The sequence below is a fragment of the Vulpes vulpes genome, chromosome 1 (genome assembly GCF_048418805.1).
Source record: "Vulpes vulpes isolate BD-2025 chromosome 1, VulVul3, whole genome shotgun sequence".
In the NCBI taxonomy this organism is placed as follows: domain Eukaryota; kingdom Metazoa; phylum Chordata; class Mammalia; order Carnivora; family Canidae; genus Vulpes; species Vulpes vulpes.
In genome coordinates, this window is record NC_132780.1 from 165,708,565 (window position 1) to 165,722,582 (window position 14,018).

General features: G+C 36.1%; 1 protein-coding gene across 1 annotated transcript in view; it reads right to left on the reverse strand.

Moving 5' to 3' along the window:
- Positions 1-14,018, reverse strand: part of TMEM30A (transmembrane protein 30A) — a 35,703-nt gene that overhangs the window by 9,574 nt on the left and 12,111 nt on the right. Inside the window, exons 2-3 of the mRNA XM_072735574.1 lie at positions 3,688-3,795; positions 1,211-1,318 (exon numbers count right to left, since the gene is read on the reverse strand). Coding sequence (XP_072591675.1) covers positions 1,211-1,318; positions 3,688-3,795 — 216 coding nt within the window. The remainder of the gene's footprint in view (positions 1-1,210; positions 1,319-3,687; positions 3,796-14,018) is intronic.

Consider the following 14,018-nt stretch of genomic DNA (forward strand, 5'->3'; position numbering starts at 1 on the left):
TTAAAATAGGTATTTTAGAGCTCCATCCCTGCAGACAGACATGAATTTTTTACACTTAGAAGTCTGGAATCTGGGCAGCCCCGGTGGCACAGCGGTTTAGCACCGCCTGCCTGGGATATGGTCCTGGAGACCCGGGATTAAGTCCCGCATCGGGCTTCCTGCGTGGAGCCTGCTTCTCCCTCTGCCTGTGTCTCTGCCTCTCTCTCTGAATAAATAAATAAATAAATCTTAAAAAAAAAAAAAAGAAGAAGAAGAAGAAGTCTGGAATCTGTATTTTCAAAAAGTTCTTCAATTTTTCAGTAACCAATCCTTTGAACTTTATACTTAGGCTTCCCACAAGTTTAAAAATAGACAGCATGTTCAATTCTAAAACACAACCTCAGAAATTAAAAGTAGTTTATTTACATATTCCTACCTGGTATAATAATGAACAAATCCAAACAGACCAATTATATATATATATCCAGGATGCTAGACTCATCAAAATCCGATTACAGATTAATAAAGCAAAAATCTAATGGCACTATAAGAAAGAAGCAGATAGTAGGGCACCTGGGTGGTTCAGTTGGTTAAACGTCTGCCTTCAGCTCAGGTTGTGATCTCAGGGTCCTGAGATAGAGCCCTGAGTTGGGGCCCATACTCAGTAAGGAGTCTGGCTTTTCCCTCTGCCCCTCTCCCCTGCTGATGCTCTCTCTTCTCTCTCAAAGAAATAAATAAAATCTTAAAACAAAACAAAACAAAACAAAACAAAACAAAACAAAACAAAAAAGCAGGTAGTAATAGTAATGTATCCTCTGACTGGAACAAATCATTCATCTGTGCGAATTCCGGGGGGGGGGGGGGGGGCATTTAACCAAAAATCCTCATTAAATAAACTATAAATGACAAGTAACACTTTAATTTCATCCTAACATTATTAAATTTAACATTTCTTTTTGTCTATTTTTTAAGATTTTATTTGTTTGAGAGAAGAGAGAGAGAGAGAGGAGCACACAAGCTGGTGGGGGAGAAACAGAGGGAGAAGCAGACTCCCACTGAGCAGGGAGCCCGATGCAGGGCTTGATCCCAGGATCCTGAGATCAAAAGCAGCCAAAGCAGATGCTTAAATGACTGACCACCCAGGCAACCCTAAATTTAACATTTCTAACTAAACTATTACCATATATTATTTATATCTACCACATTTTCATATTCCCACCATTTTACTTACAAGTAAAGCACTAGAATCTCCATTTAGCTGACTATCATCTCGAGACTTCACATAACGACGATGGTTTTGATAGAAATTAGACAGTCCATAATACATAAACACATTGCCCTAGAGAAAGAGAAGGGAAACAATTTTCATATGAAACTATTAAGTATGAACTTGTTTTATGCATATACAAAAGCTATGTTATTTGGACTATACTAGTTTAGAACTTGTTTTAACTTAAAACAAATACTGGAGTGAATCCTACCAATCCTTAACAATCTCAAACAGTACAAATTGCAAATAAGGTTTAAGAAGATTAAGAATGTTACAAAAATCTAAGAATAAACTTAGAAAATATCCTTAAAAATTTCAAAGAAGTACTATCTTCATGAAAAAAAAAAACCCTCGAAGTATCTATCAACCTAAAAACTTTAAAGAAGTACTATCTTCATGAAAAAAAAAAAAAACCCTCAAGGTATCTATTACCCTATTTTGATCTACTTTCAACTTCAAATGTTCTCCATTCAGATTGGTCTCCACCCAGTCAATTTTTCAATAGGATAATAGTCAAATTTTCATTTATTGCCCAAGTAAATTCTGAACTTGAATTGAGACAATAAATTCCTCAACAGATACTATATAAGTAGTTAATGAATTAATAATTAGTAAAGTAAGATGAGTCAATATAGAACAATTAAGAAAAATATTTTAACATAGTTGAAGGAGCCAATTTGGAATAACTTGGGAAAGAAGAGTAACCTATATACATTATAATTATTTAGAAGACACCACAAACCCATCTTGTATAACTTAGAGTTTAAGAGGTAGCAAAAACATTAATCTATTTTCTCCTTTCTGGTAGCTACCTCTATAGGCTACAATCATCAATAATTCAATAAAAAAAATTCAGTAACATTTTAAGTAGGTTTTATTTAATTTGGTATTTTCACATACACAATTATTTATTTAAAATTTGATTTTCAGGGACACCTGGGTGGCTCAGTGGTTGAGCATCTGCCTTTGGCTCAAGGCAAGATCCTAGGATCCAGGATCAAGTCCCGCATTGGGCTCCCTGCAGGAAGCCTGATTCTCCCTCTGCCTATGTCTCTGCCTCTCTCTCTGTACCTCTCATGAGTAAATAATCTTTTAAATAAATAAATAAATAAATAAATAAATAAATAAAAAAAATTTGATTTTCAAATGTCAAACTATGCAAACCTTCCTATTCCATATAAAGAAAATGTTTATATAAAAACTAGTTTTGGTATCAAGATATCACAGAAACAAAGAATATGCTAAAAAAAGAATATCATCTCAATTAAGAAGGAGTACAGTAAATTTAACTTATAAACTTTAAAAGAAATCCCTTCAATAAATAGAGACAAAAAACTCTGAAGGGCTGTTAGTCTAATTCAAAGTTTGGTCTTGTGAAGGAACACAGAGCCCACAAAAGAATACGCCTTTCAGGAAGAGAAGCTCTGAAATAGGTGTTTTTGGATGGAGAATGAAACTACTGAAGCTTCTAATCATTACAAGTCTGTTTTATCTCAATTCTGCCTGCTTTTACAAAAGCAGAACTTAATGCATCTACCTTTACAGTTTTCTTCCTCACCTTGAAAAAGAATGACATTTTTAATGATTTTTTAAATTTATGTGTTATTTCTGCTGAAACAAAGTAAAATAATTAAACTCCTGTCTTCTCCCAAAGTTATATTCATGTTTTTTACAATATTATTCTTTCATCTCAGTACAAGAGCATCTACAACCACTAGATGGCAAACACCTACCAGGGACTACAAAAGCCATAGGACCTTTAAGAAAATATTAAGTGTAGAAAAATCTAAGAAGTTCACAAGTATAAAGTAGTTTTGTTTCCTGAAGAATAAAACAATTTTTTAAGCTCAATTTTTAGGTAAAGGAAAGCACAAATTGGTCTTGTCATGCCTATTCTGAATCTTTATGTCCTTTAGGAGCTGCTCAATTTCCAGTGACAGCTAAGGATGAATGCAAAAAGACACACAGACAACACACACACACACACACACACACACACACACACACACACACACAGTGTTCTAACTGCTTATCAAGACATGTTTGCATTTACGGTAATTCATATCTGATAGAAAAATAATACAATTAAATAATAAATGACCTAGTAAATTTTCTAAAGTAAACTTACTTTAGTATTAAAAGTAGGCAAAACTATTTGATATAAATATGATACAACATTGATTTGTACAGTAATAAAATTTTCCAGTGAAAAGATAAAACATTTTAGCTTACAAAATACTAAACTATTAAAATAAATACATTGTCTAGTATTTAATTACCAGACAGCATAATGCAAAGGCCAAAACAATCTTCTTCAGAAGGATATGGACTTCAATAAATTAAAGTGACTTCTCTACAAAAATGAAATAACTAGAAAAAAATTGTAATAAAATATCAGTATTTTTTAAAGCAGGGCTTATCACATTAGGAATACAGACCTCAAATGACTGTTCCAGTGTGAAGTTAATGGTACAAATACAAGGTGTCACATTTGGAGACAAACATTTATTGCAGGGACTGGAAGGGTCTGTTCCGGTATAATCAATCTGTAAGAGAAAAATGTAATAAGCACTTCCTTGGAGAAAGTGATACAATACACTGTGAAATAACTTGCTATTTAAAGAAAAAAATGAGTCCAATGAAGCAACCCATAGCCCAGAAAAAAAAGTTGTTTTTAAGGTAATCTGTTTTGACAATGTAAGGTAATAAAAACTGAAAAGGAGTCCTATGCTATTCTACTGGCTCATCTTTCCAAGTAAAGTCCTCTTTCCTTTTTACCAAGAGAAATATATTTATACATAAAATCAGGTATAAAATTCTAACTGCGTGATGTATAAAGATTTAAAGAGCTATATCAAGTCTAAACAATTAAAATACCAACTTGATTCAGAGATCAGTAAATCAGTTATTGCTCTGAAATCTTCCAACCTTTAATACCTTTCAGTCACCTCAGCTTTCCATGGTACATTCTGAAATTAAAAACAAACAAAAAACTAGTAGGTATCTCAAGAGCCACCATTTTCTTAAAAACTTGGTGTTACAAAATAAAGAATCTTTCTTATCTTTGTCCTGATTTCCTGGCAGAGAGCTTCTTAAACTCTTGGAATTTCCCCAATGACAAGAGTGTATTTGTTTTTTGATAAGACCCTTGATTCATACACTAGAGTTTTCGCTAAAGAGAATGCCCAGGATGGGGGCTGGTCACCAGAAAGACTATATGTCACTAAGGCCTTTAGCCCAGCCCAAGGCTCTGGGAAGAGGGGAAAGGCTGGAAATTTAGGTCAAACATATGGGCCAATATTTCAATCATACCTACGTCAAGAAATGTCAATAAAAACTCTGGAAACAAAAGCACAAGGGTGCTTCCTGGGTGGTTGACCCACTGATGTGCCAGGAAGGTGATGTGCCCTGATTCTACAGGAAGAAGGCACAAAGTTCTATGATCAGGACCCTTCCAGATCTCTATGTGTGTCTTCATTTAGCTAGTCCAAATTTATGTTGCTTACAATAAAATTGTAAGCACTAAGCACTTTCTTGAGTCATTCTAGCAAATTATTGAAACTGAGAAGGATCACAAGAATCTCAGATATATAGCCAATTGGTCAGAAGTGGAGATGACCTGGAGACCTCTAAACTTGCAACTGGCATCGGACAGGCAATCTTGATTGTGTGTGGAGGGAAGGGAAGGGGCTTTAGGAAAACCCCGGATTTAGAACTAGTTGACCAGAAGTGTGGGTAGCCTGGGGACCTAATTTGCAGCTGGTGTCTAAAGTGGTAGCAGTCTTGTTGGGAACCATGTCTTTATGGCTGTAGAGTGTAATGCTATTTCAGGGTGATCAGTGTTAGAACTGAATTGCAGCACACCAGCTGACATCAGAAGACCTGGCCTGAGAGCTAATATGAGAGCCTTTATTTTCCATTATAAGAATTTTTTTAAATAGATTTTATTTTTTAGAGCAGTTTTAGGCTCACAACAAAATTGAGTGGAAAAGTACAGAGTTCCATATACTTCCTGCCCCCCTACATATACAATCTTACCAAGTATCATTATCTCCCCCCTAACTGGTAGATTTGTTACAACTGATGATCCTACCTGACACTTGAGCATCCAAAGGCCAGAGGTTACAATACAATTCACTCCTGATGTTGTACATTCCATCACTGTATTATACAGGAATTATTTCATTATCTTAAAAGTCCTCTGTACTCTACCTATTCATCCCTCTCTCCCCTAACCACTGGCAACCACTGATCTTTTTACTCTCTCCACAGTTCTGCCTTTGCCAGAATGTTGTATAATTGGAATCACACAGCATGTAACCTTTTCAGATTGGCCTCTTTCACTTAATAATATGCATTTAAGGTTACTCCATGTCTTTTCATGGATGGATAGCACATTTCTTTTTAGCGTTGAACATTATTCCATTTTCTGGATGCAACACAGATTATTTATCCATTCACGTACTAAAGCACATCTTGGTTGCTTCCAAGCTTGGGCAATTATGAGTAAAACTATAAACATCCATGTGCAGGTTTTGTGTGAACCTAAGTTTTCAGCCCATTTGAGTAAATTACAAGGAGCAAGAATGCTGGATTGTATGGTAAGAGGCTGCCAAACTATCTGTACTATTTTGCATTCTCTCCAGCTGTGAATGAGTCCCTGTTGCTCCACATCCTCACCAGCAGGTGCTACTATTAGTTTTTTGGATTTTCTCCATTCTAATAGGTGTACAATAGTATCTCATTTTAATTTACAATTCCCTAATGATTTATGTTAAACATCTTTCACATACTACTTGCCAGCTGTGTATTAGGGACTAAATGTATCCTCCCAAAACTCAGTGTTGAAGCATTAGTTTTCAATGTGACTATATTTGAAGGTAGGGCCATTGAAGGTAATTAGGTTTAGATGAGGTCATGAAGGTAGTAGCGTCCCCATAATGGGATTAGTGTCCTTATGAGCAGAAACCAGAGCTCTCTCAACCTGTCAAGAGCTCTGTCTCAACCCAAGAGAACAAAATGAGAAGGCGGCATTTGCAAGTCCGAAATTGGGTCCTCACCAGGAACTGAATCTACCAGCCCCTTGAACTTAGACTACCCAGACTCCAAAACCATGAGAAATAAATGCCTGTTGTTTAAGCCACTCAGTCTGTGTTTTTTGTTGGGTTTTGTTTTATTTTGTTTTGTAGCAGGCCGAGCTAAAACAGAGTTTGGTACTGAAAAGTGGGGTGTTGCTGTAACAAATACCTATGAAGATAGAAGTAGCTTTGGAACTGTGGAAGGGGTAGAGGCTGGAAGAGATAGGAGATAAATGCTAAAAATAATAGACTTTAAGGTTAATTTTGGTGAGACCTCAGAAAGAAATGTGAAGAGTTAGAAAGTTACCATCCTCTTAGAGAATGCATAAATAATCATTAACAGAATACTGGTAGAAATAATAGATGTTAAAGGCCATTCTGATGAGGTCTTAGGCAGAAATGAGGAACATTTTATTTGGCAATGGAAGAAAAAGTGATCCTTTTATGAAGTAAGTGCCAAAGAACTTGACCAAATGTGTTCTGGCATTTATAGAAGGATGTTTTGTGAGAGATATAATTGGATATTTAGTTAGATTTCAAAGCAAAGTGTTGAAGGAGTGGCCTGGTTCCACCTGACTGCTTATAATAAAATGCAAGGGAAAAATGAATAAAAACAGAAATAATATTAAGCAAAAAGGGACCAAAACTTAAAAGATTTGGGGAACTCAAGTCTATCCATACTGCAAAAAATGAGAAATCTTGCACTAAAGAGATTACTAAGGGTGTGGCTGAACAATCATGAGATAAAGAGATTAGTAGGGGTGTGAACCATGCACCTAATAAACAGCCATCCCAGCAGAAATGTTGCCAGTCTAAACTAAAGAGGGAAGAGTTAGGACAAACTGAAGAGGGCTGTGGGACTTCTTAGATCCTACTGACCCATAAGAGCAAATTCGCTGCAAATATGTGCTATTCTTCAAGACAAGAGAAGAGCCATCCTAAAGATGTTTCAGAGGCCATCAGGGTTACGTCCTCAGTTCAAAGATGAGGAAGGGCTCAACAGACCAGATGGCAGCAGCCAAGAAAGAGCCTTGGGGCAAGGCTGTCAGCCCAGTGGGTCCTGAAAGGCAGAGGAGCATCAAACCAAAGAGAGTACACTTTGATGTTCTCCATCAAAGCTTATTTGTTTACTAATGAAACTTTGTTTAGAGAAAATTTTTATTCACTGCAAGTATCTAGAAGTTAGGCACATAACTAAAACAAGCTAAAAAAACACAGGTCTGCTAAATGAAGAGAAGCAAAGCATATATAATTTATCACTAGACCTACTGGGCCACAACTTTCCACTCAGGGCCTTATCCCACTTAAAAGCCAAGTTTTCCAATTCTGAAGAGATGAAAGACCATTTAGAAGATAGAACTAATTTTAAAATCTATATTAAACTGTATTAATTTTGTTTTCAATTTTTATTTAAAAAAAAAATCTCTGCACATTTTCTCTAAGACTAATTTATGGGACACCTGGGTGGCTCAGTGGGTTAAGACTGCCTTCAGCTCAGAATCCCACATTGGGCTCAGTTGAGGACCCTGCTTCTCCCTCTCCCCTTGCTCTTCCCCCTGCTCATACTCTCTCTCTCTCTCTGTCAAATAAAGAAATAAAATCTAAAAAAAAAAAAAAAAAAAAGACTAAGGATAAAAAATAAAGGTTGCCAGCTGTGCCTATTACCATATTGTATGCCTCTGAACAAAATCCTCTCGAATCACACTCTTTCAAATTAGTTTCTAGGGCAAAGCAGGAAACAAAGATCATTAATTGTGATTAAGCAAGGATATATATTATTTATTTGAACAAAAATAATTAATATGATGGAATGTAAAATCTAATAAATTATACTACAGTGTATTAAAACTGAAAATTTTGGGCAGCCTGGGTGGCTCAGCGGTTTAGCGTTGGCCTTCAGTCCAGGGCATGATCCTGGAGTCCCGAGATCGAGTTCTGCCTTGGGCTCCCGGCATGGAGCCTGTTTCTCCCTCTGCCTGTGTCTCTGCCTCTCTCTCTCTCTCTCTATGTCTATCATGAATAAATAAATAAAATCTTAAAAAAAAACCTGAAAATTTTATTGGAGCCAAGAATAATTGCTGAATATTAAATTACACTTCAATAAAGTCAAAGGATAGCTATAACATTTTCATTACAATCTTTTGATTATAATTTTCAAAATGTACAAAAAATTGCATGTCATTTAATTTTAGGAAAATCTGAGATTTAAAAAATATCATTATTATTAACATATTAAGCCTTACTACATGCAAGGCATAACATACAGTACAAAAAAAAATACAAAAGCAATGATACCTGAACTGTTTACATGTTCCTTTCTATTATACCCATACTGTATTTCATCTGATCCTCACCAAAATCCTATATAGTTATCTCCACTGTACACAAAAAGAACACATTCAGATACCTGCCCACAATCACACTAATAGCAATAACTTGCACTAGGGCTAGAACCAAAAATGTCTGACTCCAAGCCCATGTTCCATCTATTGAACTGCTTTTTTCCCAAGAATCAGCAGTCCCCTTCACCTCTAGAAGACTACTTTATGAAAGATATCACATGAATATAAAGAAAACTACTATAAATGCTAAGTGCCAAACTCAGTGGTAAAGAGGATAGTAAGCACAAGCTAAGTCAATACTTTCTTACTGAGAAGAAAAGAGATTTGAAATGAGCCATTAAAAATAAGAAAAAAGAAAAAAAAATAAAAATAAGAAAAAAGATGAATACAAGTGAAAAAGGAAGCATATAGAGGAGCAAGAAGGTAGAAAGCACAGGTACATGTCAGCACAATGAGCGTGAACATTTTGGACTTATGGACAGTTTTCATGTTGGAAGGAAATAAGGCTAAGGAAGGTAAAATGGAGCCATAACGATACACTGTGTTTTATTGGCTACTGTTTATTGAATGTATACCAAGTGCCAGACATAATAAGCACTTAATACACATCCTCTCATTAAAAAGTATAATAATCCTGCAAAGTTTGTTTTTGTTTTCCTTATTTTAACCTAGAAAACTGCTATTTAGGAAAGTTTAGTAATTTTCTCAAGATTACCCTGTTAGTAATTATGAGCAAGAATCTGAACCAAGCTCTGCTTTTCTCCAAAATCTATTATTCTTTTCACACTACTAGAAAAGAAAGTGGGTACGGATTGTGTTGAGAGAGAAGTAACAGAGGTACAACAAGGCAGCAGGGTATCCTAGAGTACTGAATAATATGCTTTAAAGTATTTAAAATGCTTTTTGCAAATTAACAGGTAATATATCACTGTAGAAAAATTCCTCTCGAAAATGCTCACCAGATATATGGAGTGAAGGGAAGAAATAAACATCCATATTTAAATTACAGCTTCTTAAAAGCTGTTGATTGAATTTTAGATTCAGTCACTCTATTTTAATCTTTTTTGAAGATTAGTTTTTAAAAAATCAAAATTCTAAACTGATAGCTACAGAATACATTTAATCCTTTATTCCTAACCAAATTCTATGGGTCATATGAAATCTGTTGTTCATTTCTATAAATTAGAGAGTCTGAGTGTAACAATAAACAAGAATTTTACTTTTTAAGATTTTATTTATTTGATAGAGCAAGCACGAGAAGGGGATGGGGCAGGGGGAGAGGGACAAGTGGACTCTCCACTCCCCACAACAACGTGGGGCTCAGGGCTCAATCCCAGGACCCTGAGATCAGGACGTTAAGAAGAAGTCAGCTGTTCAACCGACTGAATCACCCAGGCACTTCAAGGATTTTACTTTTAATTCAATCAGTGAGTTTCAAACTCACATTTGGAAGTGATAAATTAATTAGTTAATAAATAATATAAATTATCTTTATTTTTTTTTTAAAAGATTTTATTTATTTATATATGAGAGACCAGAGAGAGAGAGGCAGAGATACAGTCAGAGGGAGAAGCAGGCTCCATGCAGAGAGCCCGACATGGGACTTGATCCCGGGTCTCCAGGATCACACCCTGGGCTGAAGGCGGCGCTAAACTGCTGAGCCACCCGGGCTGCCTATATAAATTATCTTTAAAGAAAGGACGGCAATAGCAAAACTAGCCATTATTTCCCAAGTATCTTCTCCATGCAAGAACTGCTCTTAACCTTTTACAGAGAGGAAATTGAGATTCAGAGGTTAAATGCCCAAACCAAACAGCTGGTATGTGGCCTTATTAGTTTCATGGGGCTGCTATAACAAATCATCATAAACTGGGTGTCTTACAACAGGAGAAATTTAGGGGTGCCTGGGTGGCTCAGTCAGTTATGCGGCTGCCTTCAGTCAGCTCAGGTCGTGATCTCAGGTCCTGGGATGGAGCCCTGTGTCAGGCTTGCTGCTCAGTGGGGAACCTGTTCTCCCTCTCCCCCTCTCTCTGCTGCTCCCTCTGCCACCTCCCTACTGTGCTCTCTCACTCTCGGGCTCTCAAATAAATAAAAATCTTAAAAAAAAAAAATTATTCCTTCACAATTCTGGAGGCTCTATAGAAGTCTGAATTTAAGGTGTCAGCAGGGCTATTCTCCCTCTGGGACTGTGGGTAGATCACTTCCTTGCCTCCTTCTAACTTCTGGTGTGGCCATCATTCCTTCATGTTCTTTGCTTTGCAGCTGCATCACTCCACCTCTACCTCTATTGCTACATGATTTTCCCTCTGTCTCTGTCTTGACATCACCTTCCTTCTGTGCATGCCTGTCTCTTACAAGGACACTAGTCATATTAGACAGGAACCAACCCAAAAGACCTCATCTTAACTTGATTACATCTTACTCTATTTCCAAATGGAGTCACATTCATAAGTACTAGGAGTAGGATTTCAACACATCTTTTTGGAGAGACAATTCAATCCATACCAGTGATAGAATCATATTTGTCCAACTTCAAAGATGCTGTTCTTTCTATTAGACTGCACTGCTTCTTCCTATGAATAGCATGCATCATATGATAATTTAGAAATAAGGAAGTCAATTTAAAAGCCATTATGTTTTGGGGCTCCCGGATGGCTCAACTGGCTAAGTATCCAACTCTTGATTTCAGATTAAGTCAGGATCTCAGAGTCCTGAGACTGAGCCAGGCTTCTGGCTCAGCACTCAGCAAAGAGTTTGCTTGTCCCTCTCCTGCTCCTCCCTTGTTCACTCTCTCTAATAAATTAATAAACTTTTTTTTTTAAAGCCATTATATTTTAAAATAAAATTGGTGTCAATTGTGAATATTCTGATGTTTTAAATGGTATCAAATCTTCATATTTTTCAACTAAAAGATAGATTAAAATGATTTTGTTACAATAAGTAGATATCATTATGGTCAAAGGCAAGCATCCCAAGATGGGCCACTTTGGTATTAACATTATTTTGAGTTAAAAGCAATCAAAACCCAGCAGATTGAGGAAATGCTCTTTGCCTCCCCGTCAATTGCCTGTTTTTACTAGGAAGAGCGCTATTAAGAGAGATTACTCTTTACCTAATTACCTACATAACAGGGCAACCTTTTCTAAACACCATCTTTTACTTATCTGCTAATGGTCTTTTTCTCCTTTTTATCCTCAGACCCCTACTTCTTTCCTTAGCTCATATATAAGCATCAGGTTGCCTGCCTGGAATTTTTGTGCCTGTGTGGGTTTCCACATTATCAGGTTTGATTTTCTCCTGCTAATCTGTCTCATGTCAATTTGATTCCTAGTTCATCTAGAAGGACCTTGAAAGGTAGCAGAAATTCCTCCTCTCTGATAATATCATCTCAGGACTTTGTTTTTAGCGTATGAAATGGAATTTATAATATAAATTTTCATACACAAAATTTTACATATGGCATTTAACCCATGTCTGTCTACAAACAAAAAAATAAGGTCCAACATAAAGTTTTAGTTTATTCCTTAAAAGTCTTACTAAGGTTATCAAGTTATAAAAATTGCCTACAATAGAACCTATGAAAGCGGTCTTGCTAATTATGCTCCAATCTATGTAACAGGTTAGATCAAAGGAAGAGATAAATTAATGAGTAAAGCAGAGCTTTCTATTTTGAGGAAATACATGGTCATTCTACATAGAACACTGTTTTTGTATAGTCCAACTGATATTCAAATATTAGTGGTTTTTATCTTTGTCTCCAATGCCATTTTCTGATAATAACTTCATGCTGCCTCATATCACGTGGCATCCATTATACTGTCCTTCCTAAATAAATCATCATTGGTCTTTTCTCCACCCATGTGGAGAATATAAACAGTCCCATGTTTATATTCGTAGATGTTTTCACTTGATTGCATTTCTTCCTTCCTACTTGGTACTCTTACCATCTCTATTTCAAATCTATAGTGATCTTTTCAAAATTCATCTATACGTATATGATTTTTTAATATTATTTTTGTTGTGCCTCTCTAAAAACTTGACTTAAAAAAAAAAAAACAATAATGATAGTTCATTGAATCTCTTAATCTCACACCCAACTTTTGAAACCTGTAAAGGTACTGAAGGAGGATTTTAACTACCTCCATTATGACCTCAGTCTATATTTTCTAATTGATTAAGTTCTTTCCAGCTTATCTCTTAACTCAAGCAAAGACCCTACCCAACCTTATCCTACTCTATGGGCAAAGCATCCCCATGATGGGAACCAAAACTACCCCCTCAAGCAATAAGGACTGCCTGAGTCAGCAAGACCAGCAGGACTGACTCCAAAACAATAACTGACCTTCACTGCCCACCTGCAGGTACCCATTGCCCTTTGTCCCACATTTTCCTTACATAAACCTAAAAGTATTTTCAACACTTTGGAGAGAGCCTTTGGGAAACCAGTCCACTATCTTCCCCGTGTTGGCCACACTAAAATAAATTCTTGTTTCACCACCACTCATCTTTCTGTCTTTGGATTTTTCAGTAGTAACTGGCTGAACGTGACCTATTTAGGACCCCTGGAGCCAGGTGCTCTTGCAGCCCTGTGCCCTGGCTACAGTATCACCATTGTCCCAAGCATCCAAGCTCAAAATCCTGACATCAACTTTGGCATTAGTTCCCAAGTTCCCCTAATTCTTCCTTAGCAATATACTTAGTATCCTTGAACTTGACTCCCATTGCTTCCACTACAGATCAAACTTTGAGACCTCATGCTAATTTTTTTAAGGGGGGGGGGGGGGGTAGTACATATCTTTTTAAAAATTAAGTAAAAAAATAAGCTATAAATTTTTTTCAAAACTAAACATAATTGTACATAATGTGAGACCTGAGAACCTAGAAAAACAGCCAACTTAGCATATTGAAGAACAATGTTATTAGATGCTATGATGTCATATAATCATCCTTAAATAAATTTCAATTAGTTTTAGAAATTAAACTACAAATCCATGTAACTGGTGGTTGGTCTATAGATTCCAATTTTTCAGAACTGATATGTATAGCAGCACTTTAAAAAAAATAAACCTCAAAAAAAATCTGTTTGTGTGCAGGAGTGGATGATGTATTTTATGCCATTTTTAAATCATGCACCCGCTCTTCCTTTGCTGTAACATTTGCCAATCAACCCGTTTGCTAAATTTTCAGCATTTTGTAAAATACTGTTCAACAGGCAAATTTATTTTGCCTTTAGACATGGACCAATTTCACATACTAATACAAGTTTTCTCTTGTATTCAGATAATCAATAAACCTTCAATAAACTATTTTAAAATTTCTTGATTGTACTCACTCAGTTTAATTAAAGTG